Source organism: Epinephelus lanceolatus, chromosome 1 (assembly GCF_041903045.1).
Source record: "Epinephelus lanceolatus isolate andai-2023 chromosome 1, ASM4190304v1, whole genome shotgun sequence".
NCBI lineage: Eukaryota > Metazoa > Chordata > Actinopteri > Perciformes > Serranidae > Epinephelus > Epinephelus lanceolatus.
In genome coordinates, this window is record NC_135734.1 from 48,645,245 (window position 1) to 48,655,109 (window position 9,865).

The 9,865-nt window shown below is 40.3% G+C and overlaps 1 protein-coding gene across 1 annotated transcript; it reads right to left on the reverse strand.

Moving 5' to 3' along the window:
* Positions 1-3,289: 3,289 nt before the first annotated feature.
* On the reverse strand, positions 3,290-9,865 carry sec13 (SEC13 homolog, nuclear pore and COPII coat complex component). The gene is made up of 9 exons (XM_033626257.2): positions 9,712-9,865; positions 9,466-9,510; positions 7,973-8,088; positions 7,501-7,652; positions 7,182-7,315; positions 6,843-6,976; positions 5,430-5,550; positions 4,782-4,928; positions 3,290-4,372 (listed from the first exon to the last, which is right to left on the reverse strand). The coding sequence occupies exons 1-9, from the start codon at positions 9,712-9,714 to the stop codon at positions 4,262-4,264; spliced, it is 963 nt and encodes a 320-aa protein (XP_033482148.2). The 5' UTR covers positions 9,715-9,865; the 3' UTR covers positions 3,290-4,261.

A 9,865-nucleotide genomic window follows, 5' to 3' on the forward strand; every position in this document is an offset into this window, starting at 1 on the left:
TGACCCCTAGGTTGGGAACCCCTGGACAAAATAAACAGCATTAAACTGGCACCACCTTGAGCAGCTACAGCGGTGACATGCTGCTCTGACATTCATACATTATTACTACCAAAACAAGGGCACATTTTTCTCCCGAAAAAAACCTTTTACTTTTGATACGTTAAGTACTTTTGCTGATAATACTGCTGCACTTTAATGACAGATGATTGGCTGTCAGAGTGTCAGGTGGTCAGTGAGTCATATAAAAAATGGTTGATAAAAATCGGCGGGAAGAAACCCTCCAACACCACCCCCATCCACACACAGGGTTACTGAATATTTCCATGGCTTTGCAGGAAGAGAGGAAGCTCCTCCTTTGGATGTTTGAAACAACCGGACTGATCCTGTTCCTTGTTTCACTGTCAGATCAGAAAAACAACCAAAACTTCAAATTAATAACCAGGCTTTACTCCGCACTTATGAATCACTCAGTCTGTGAGCAGCTGAATAAAATTACTATAACTTAGAAATCCTCTTATATTATAAAATGTTCAGATATTTTCATGTAAACTACATCTGTTATCTCTCTATATCTGTCAGTGAAATGAAATGAAATGGAGTAGAATAATAAAGTAACTCAAGATTGTAATCACAGGAGTACTTGAGTAAATGAAAATTAGTTACTTTTCCTCCCCTCACCACCACCTCCCCCAGCAACACCATCAGGACCTGTTGTGGTAACCAGTGTGGTCACAGCTCTGCACAGAGTTTCTCTTTTCATGTCTTCAGACTTAAATCACACAATGATGAAAGGAAACCAGTGACTCACAGCAGTCAGTAGCCTCCTCTTAATGTTTCCTGACTCGTGCTGTGTATTTCACTGATAACTGACCGTGATGACAGAGCTGGGTTCTTTGTTAACTTGCAAAGTGCAGCTCATTGACAGCTGGCTAATGACCCACGTTTCACTGTGAACCACAAACATGAAGTCATTTTTGAAAGACAAAATGGCTTTCTCAGGTTGAGAATAAAAGAGGTTTGATATAGATATTATTACCTCTGCTGAGACTGGTATGTTTTGGTTCATTTTGTTTGGTTGTGAGCAGGAATACAGAAAAACTACTGGCTCGATTTTCATGGGGAAAGTGTTAAGCGTGGGCCAAAAGAGAACCTTTTAAATACTGGAGCGGATCTGAATATTATTAACATTAGGATACACAAATTATTTTTCACTTTTGTTAACACTGTGAGACAAGGCATTTGGCCTTAGCAGAGGTCTGCCCTCTATGTATGCCCTTATATTCACATTATGCTCACCTTATCATCTTTATTATAATGACAACAGTGTAGAAATGGCTGAGAGTGGTCGAGGGGTATGACATGCTCCAAAGGTCCCAAAGCTGTTATGCACTGTAACCACTCAGCTGTCCAGGACTCCTTCAGTACCCCAGATGAGAACATGCAGGCTGAGAAACCATGATGAAAATTTACTTCTGAAAGTCACACCAACAGATCACAGTGAAGAGTGACCTGTTCCTATACATGATAAAATATACAGAATGCAGTTTGAGATACTGTGAGGGAAAAGAAATAAACTCCTCTAAAAGATTCTAGCTGTTTCAAGAGGAGTCAGAACATCCATCCATTTTCGTCTGCTTATCCGAGGCCGGGTCACGGAGGCAGCAGGCCGAGCAAAGCACCCCAGACGTCCCTCTCCCCAGTGAAGCTTTCCAGCTCCTCCTGGGGGAATCCGAGGTGATCCCAGGTCAGATGGGATATGTAGTCCCTCCAGCGTGCTCTGGGTCTGCCCCAGGGCCTCCTACCAGTGGTAGAAGTTGGAACATTTGGCATTTAATTTGATATTAACGTAGACATTTTTAATTTGAACAGAACTCACTGTGCCGAAAACTATTAATGTAACTAAAACTGCTTTTAAGAGATTTTAGTGAGGTTTCATTTAAAAAACAGCTTCTGATTAATTAGAGTGTTGATGATGCACAAAATTCACGGTTCAGTACATTTTCAGTTCTGCAGGGGTGAAAAGAAGTAGAAAAATTATCTTTTTTTTTGTCATTTACTTTGAAAAAATTTATCAGTCAGCATCGGCTCATTGGGTATAATTCTTACTGTAACAATCGAGGCACTCAAGTGCTGACATATTATCAATAAGATAATATAAGTAACAAAAACAAACACAAATATCAGTAATGCTCCATCATAATACTCAGGGAGGGGGGTGATATGAGACATGGATGAATTGTGTCGCGGTTTCGGTCTCGGTTTCAGATGATCGTTTTACGATCTCTTCCATGTTGGTGGGGGAGTACCTCAAAAATCACGCACCAACATCACTCGTAGTCTGACCACATTCACTGTTAATATCTAATATTTAACAGAGATCAAAGTGTGGATACATAACAGAGCAAAAATACAGGAACATACTGACCTATGTGTAGAGCTCGTTTAAAAATCCTGATAAAAGTATAAATACTATAAACCTGTTTTACTTCGTTCAGTACCCATCATGTGAATGGAAGCTTTCAGTTGGACAAAATGGCACCAGACTCCACAGGTGGGTAGTATAGCCATACTTTTGAACGTTTTGGTGCCATCTTGGCATGCTGAACTACCAACTCCGTCAAATACACCACATCACAAAATGTATGGGTGATAACTGCTGCAGTAGTGGACCAATTACACGTCACGTTAAACTGATGAATGCTTGCGGTGACTGGCTGTGAACAAAACCATAGAAAAAAGTCTAGGTTATTTCAGTTGACACTTTAAAGGTGTCAAGTACTGATAGCCAGCCCTACATGTGCATGCTGGGAGGGTTCCCAACACACCCTCAGTACCTCACGTCAGTGTAATCGCATGATCAGCACTCTGCCAATAATATGAATGCTGATCATGGTTTAAACCTGTGGTTCCCAAATGGTCAGTCATGGTCCAAAACTGGGTCACGGGCCGATTCTGAGAGGACCAGTACAGAGTACAGTGAATTTCCAGCACAGAGCTTTTATTTTGAAGTGCTGTTTCCTGCCGTGGAGTGAGTGACTAACAAACAACTCCTTGACAGAGACAGCAAATGAGCTCAACGACATCGCCAAATGCAAGTATGACGCTGAATATATTAAACTGTGTAGACCTTCAACTAATGACTAAGGACAAATCTGGACCCCGTGGCTGGACCAGTTGGGAACCACTGGTTTAAACTCTTAAAATTAGAGTGCACTGTAATTAAAGATAACTTCATCCATGATTAACACATCAGTCGACAAACTGCTGTCAAAAAACCAAAGAAACAAGATTGTTTAAACATTATAGTTATTTAATTACATCAAATATGAAAAACACATCCACTGTTTACTGATTTCACATCCGGTTGCCATAGCTGCGTAGTGGCTGATTAATTAAGGCAGGTTCTGAATTCACAAACACCTGTTGACTTGTGGTTGTTGACACCTGTGGTACTGTGTTGAAAAGAAAGTGTACTCGTCAACAGCTTACTTTATAAATCATTTATTCATTCTTATTAAATATACTGGCTGACGTTGAGGACGTATTTCTTTCTCTGATTTGTCTCACTGTGAGAACACGAGGATTTATTTATTTAGAGCCTGAGCAGAGAAGCTAGTTTTGCACCAAATACATGAGATATAATGGAGGTAACAGTTTTACAGTTGCACACGGGGGCTTTTCTGCTCAATACAAAGATTGTTTCACTGTTTGAGTGAACAACTAAATAAAATAAAGTGTTGAAAGTCAAGAGACTGCTGAGATCATCCGGGGCGATGGTAGAGTTTTGTTCTCCGCTGGTGGAGGTGGAATGTTTCAGGAGCAGAGAGTGATGGGACGAGATGGGAGGATGGGTGTAAAGCTGTATACCAAGTTCTGTTTCAACCGGCATTAATGTACATGTGGAAACTCGGTGGAGTGTATCTGATAAAATAATATGTCAGGGGAATTATCAGTCATGTTTGCATTTCCAGACATTATCAGAGAGGAAAAGAACCCAAACACTTAGCGGAGACTCTCCGTCTTTAAACTGTGAAGGTTTCTTACCTTTCTGATAAACTTTAGAAACACTTATCCTGAACAAACTGTACAGCTGAACTCCTGTTTGACTCATAATGTCATTACCAAACAGAGACATTAAAAGTAGCTCAGTCTGTGTGGACAATGTTCGCTCAAAAAAAGTTAACTCATCTTTGAAGATTAAGGTCATTCTTGTAGAGTCAGAGGTCATTATTATGAAAGTGTGTGTTTGTGTTTGTGTTTGTCACTGCTCGTTCTGCTGTGTGTCTGTGATGGTGGAGACGGCGCCCTGGCCCTTGCTGACGTCACTGATACACGCCCACTGACCGTCCATCGACTCCTTCCACAGCGTCACCTATAGAACAATAAAACACACAAACACGTGTAAGAGAAGTGTGTGAAAACATGACCACGTCACACCAATCCTGGCTTCACCACACTGGTTACCCGTTGCTTTTACAATTGATTTTAAGATTCTATTGATTGCTTACAAAGCCCTGAGAGGCCTTGCTCCAAGTTATACAACAGATCTTTTGTTAACCCATGTGCCATCTCACACCCTGAGATCCTCAGATGCATCTTTTCTTGTTGTTTGGGGGTCTAGATTAATTCACAAAGGTGATAGAACATTTGCAGTCAGAGCTCCACGACTTTGGAGTGACCTGCCTGAAGAGATCTGGGCTGCAAACTCAGACTCATCTTTTAAATCACTTTTGAAAACCATAGTTCCAGTATGTGTGCCTGTATTACATTTTGTACTCTACCTTGTTGTCTCCTCCAGAAACTGCCAAGATATTTCCGGTGATCGACCAGCTAACGTGCCAAACGACATCATTGAACTTGTGGAGCAGTTTGGCCGTCCAGGTGTTGCCCGCTGGGTCGTCACACGTCCAGATGAACACGCGTCCGTCCTGCAGACGTTCAAAGGAAACCAAAATCTCAAAAAATGTATCCCCACTAAACTCTAGTGGAATGTGACCGAGCTGACAGTGTTTGGTTTCACACATGAGCTGTCAATAAAACTTTTTTCCACTCTGACTCATTTTAAAATCATCACACTTGCTTTTTAAAAAGAGGTAATGACAGTTAACACAGCCTGTTCAGGGATAAAAGATGTGGGTTTGTAAATACAGATTTTATTTTCAGCTTTCACCTCCAATCATATTGCAGGTTACGTTAGAAATTACTTAACTGGATGTCATCTCTGGCTCCATCTAGTGGTGCAGATACATAATTTAATGTTTCCCAATAAACTCATAAAAAGAAGCAGTTTGACTGTTTACGCAGTGATTCCCTGAAACACTTAAAAATTTTGGGTGCAGCTGAGCAGCAGAAAAAGTTGGACTGATAAAAGTGTCTCAATGAAAGTGCCACATTAAATAAATGATCCTTTTGATTCCAATAAATCTCACCTGGGAGCAGCTGGCGATGGTGCTGGTGGGAAGACCAATAGAAGGAGCCCAGCCAACGTCTCTCACCCAATCACTGTGAGCCTCCAGCTTCTGGTCCTCCTTCCACTGACCGTCCTCCTCTCTGGAGGCAGGAAGTAACCATTAGCAACAGTAAAGACATAAACTCTCAGCACCTTGAGCCTTTATTTAATAAAAACAATAACTTCCCTGACAAGAGTGCTCTAATAATTCAGCATTGCTCTACTATAAGGATGTCTGACTCATGATAGAGAATTTTAACAAAAAGAACCAAACTTGACACAGCAAAACCAGAGATAGTCTTTTTTATTCCGTAAATTCGTCTTCCTTGTCAAAACTGGGCTGATGCCCACGTTACCCACAGCGCACTTTACTGGAGACAAAAGGCTTCATACAACTTTGCAAATGCAGTAGTACTCCAAAAGACCTGTAAGCAGACTTGAATGTGTAAAATCTGAGCAGTCCCTCTTGAGTGACAAACTTAAATTCTACGCATTTGAATAATTTTCAACTCTGTTAACGTCTCTGTTTGTTACTTTGACACACTTCTTATATCTTTAACATGCAAACCTACCACATAACTGATGCTACCAATTAAGTGTCTCTAAAAGCCAAGAAAACCCTGTTTTGAGCATCTAATGTTAATTAAAAAGTGTGAGTGGCTCTGCCTTACAGACAATGTGTTTATTCTCTGCCACATATTAACCCCTTTTTAAACTGCCTGTTCAAGGCGGGAATATTGCATTGTTATGCTGCTCTGTATATAAGGTACAAACATGGAAAGGGGGGACAGAGTTGTCATGCCTTTAAGCTGCCACAGGAGGTAGTAACAGTGCCAAACGTAGTCTGTATTAACAGGACAGCCTGCGAGACAGGATCATTGGCAGCACGGGTGTGACGGTTTGATGACATTTTATGAGTGCAACCCACTGTGGGAGATTTAAAAGTAGTTGTTAGCAGCTAGCAGATTACTTACAAGAAGAACAGCAGCTGAAAATGTCCACAAATTGGGAATTCGGGAAATCAGCCACCATATAACAGGGATGCTAAATTATTGTTACTGCCATGTTATGCCACAGTTATATAGATAGCGCTGCCCGACGCCTAAGTTTTATGTTACATTAGAGGCCGACATTGTTGTGTTACATGTCACCCTGTTGCGTTTCTTTTGATTTTGCAAAGCTGTGATGCCATCTATAATCACACACTGAAGCAGAATGATGCTGCTGTTGTTTGGTTCTGTGTAAAAATGCAATGGAGGCATAAAGAAGCGACTTTGTAACATCCCTTAGCACGATTTCTGCGTAAAAATGGCCACTGTCTCCATCTCAAGTCATTAAACACAACACAGAAAAATATTAAACACAAGAAAATGTATTTTAAACAACAACTTACTTCCAGAGCTTGACAAGGTTGTCGCAGCCTCCGGAGACGAAGCGTTTGACGTAGTTTGGTTTCTGTCCTGACGGCTGATCAATCAGGCTGCCTGGAACTACAGCAGGAGCCCAGCTCACTGCGTTACAACCAATCTGCGGGAAAATTACATCCAAGTTAATAAACAGAAACAAATCTGTAAAACAGCTCGAGCTACACAGCATGACCATGCAAAAAAAGTATTAATAAGCAGAGTGAAACAGAAATTTAGATCATTCTAGACATTTTTTCCATCTCGTGCATTGATGGAAATACACAGAAACATCAGTTCTGCAGTACTCAGAAGCGTCTCAGACTTACAGTGTGTGCGTTGCTGATCTTCTTGACGTCCCACTGCTGATCACCAGTGAATGTGAGAAGGGAAATGGCTCCATCTGAGCTGCCGCAGGCCAGGATCAGACCAAAGTCATACGGACCCCAGCAGACAGAGTTTACTGCGGAGACACAGGAACAGATTTAAAAACAAAGTTGCAAGAAAATCAGTCACACTGAGTTCTGGAACTGCAACCAAAACACTAGTGATTTTATCTGAAGGAAGGAGACGAAGACACAACCAAAAATGGGAAAATTAATGTTATCAAAACCAGATGACACCTGAACACACAGCAGAGCTACTGACCCGATGACTCGTGCCCGCAGTATTCATACATCTTGTCCCAGGCTCCGTTCTCCTCCTTCCAGATGATGACTTTACGGTCGTAAGAACAGGAAGCCAGAATGTTGCCAAACATCGGGTGAGCCCACGCCACCTGCCACACAGGACCCTCGTGGCTACATAAATATAGAGACAAAAAACTTTAAGTGAAAATATGTATGTGAAACAAACTATGTCATACAAATGTGCCAATAATTAAGGGAAAAGCTTACATGGGATTTCAGTGTTACAGCCCAGATTAAAAAACAATTTCTTAAATGTATGATCTGACAAAATAATCGGGTATTACAGGAGAAGAACTTACAAACGGAATAATAATTTTATCAATACTTATGTGGCTGCAGTTTATTTATGCATTGTAATTTATTTTAATGTATTTATCTACGTGAAGTGACATCAGCTCCATGCTTTGGTGGTGGTAACGAGGGTGTCTTACCCTCTGAGGTCTGCTACAAGGATCTGCCCTCCATTTCTGACATCAAAGATTTTTACAGTGCGGTCGGAGGAGCAGGTGGCGAGTCGAGTACCGTAGTAATCCATCTGGGCGTCGTGCTAAAACAGACAGAACAAGACATGAAATGAGAAAACTATCTCACACTCTACCTTTCCTTCCCAGCAAGACTGACACTATCAGCTAAATAATCCAAGACTGCAGCATGTTCATAAGAAGTATTTAACACAATGAACTGCTGAACAGTTCCAATCCACAGTTTCTATGTTATTAACCAACTTCTACTTCAGTCCTCTGATGCACTGTGTTGAAATGTTGGTTTGTTGGACCACCTCCTTGGCTTTAGCCATCATAACAAAAGTGTGACACAACCAGTAAAACCACACTACATCTGTAAATCATAAAAAAACAGTGGTGAATCTAACTACATTGGCCCTTGTGCTGTACTACTTATGTATACATTTGAGGTACTTCTGCAATACTTAATTATTTCTTTTCATGCCACTTTATACTTCTACTCATTTCAGAGGTAATTACTGTAATTTCTATTCCACTATTTTCGTCTGACAGCTTTGGTTACTTTAAAAAATTAATGTATTTGCACACAAAACATACATAAACCTTGTAAAATATTGTGTTTGTTATAAAATGAACTACCTAACAGTTTATACAAGTACAGCTGAAACGATTAGTGGACTTAGAGAAAATTAACTGGAAACAATTTTAATGGCTGATGTAATTTTTAATTAAAAACAATTTCTGGTTCCAGCTTCACAAATGTGAAGATTTGCAGCTTCTCCTTTTGTTAGGTTAATAACTGTTATATATTAGTGATAATGTTGAGGTGTGGACTGTTGGCTGGACCAAACAAACATTGAGAAGGTGTCACTTTGGGCTCTCGATCACTGTGATGCCAACTGTCACTATTTACACGATTTTGACAAATTAAACAATCAATTAATGGAGAAAATAATCAGTTTTCATCTATAATAAAAATAATAATGAGCTAATAGTAATGAGTTCCACCTCAACAAACTACAACAGTAAAATCCTGCTTTTAGAAAAACGCATGGGTCATAATAATCTAATGACTTTAAATATAAAATTGGACAGTCATGGGGACCTTGTAAGACTTTCCTAGATTAACTATATTTGCTTGATAATGTTGACAGTATTATTACAGGGTGGTATTAGGACTTTTAAAGAATCTGAACACTTCCTCCACCCCTATGTGTTAATACTGACATGATACCTGTAGCCACTATGCATGTTTCACCGTATAGTCACCTGATCCTTACCCTACAATAATGTCACGTTACAGTGAAAACACTGTCTGATAAAAATGCAACATATAAACATACATATATGTATTTCTGGAACCTGCTAAAGCTACATTCAATCAACCCTGCTTCTTTAGTGAATGCTAACGTTAGCTTCAATGCTCAGCGACAGTTAAATGAAAAATAATGAAAACTTACGATCATGTCCTCGTGAGAGGTGTCCACCGTGTTAATAACGGAAACCTGAAATTCACAAACACATAAAGCAGCATTAAAATTAAACAGGAATTAAGATATTCACAATAAGGATTAGCTTTCTGTCATTAGCCTGTCTGCTAACGAGCTAACCACTGGGGCACGTCAGCAAAACAAACGGTCACCGTTAAACACAAACGTTAGCGAACAGCTTCACTTACAGCTTGAATATAAAGTTATCACACTCACCATGACTGCGGTTAAACCAGAAAACACTACAGAAAATGATTTCTTATATTCCTCTAAATGAATAAGTCAGGTTCAACAACTACTCCGACGTGGCAACAAGCACAGAAGCCGCTTCCCACCGGGTCCGTCAACTGTTTCTACCGGCGGAAACGGC

Bases quoted from the DNA above. Each gene is read 5' to 3' on its own strand.
- sec13 (XM_033626257.2), bottom strand. The intron at 7,653-7,972 runs GTAAGACACCCT...ATATTTATGTAG, and splicing joins CTTGTAGCAGACCTCAGAGG to CCACGAGGGTCCTGTGTGGC. The intron at 4,373-4,781 runs GTAGAGTACAAA...ATTGTTCTATAG, and splicing joins TTTCTGGAGGAGACAACAAG to GTGACGCTGTGGAAGGAGTC.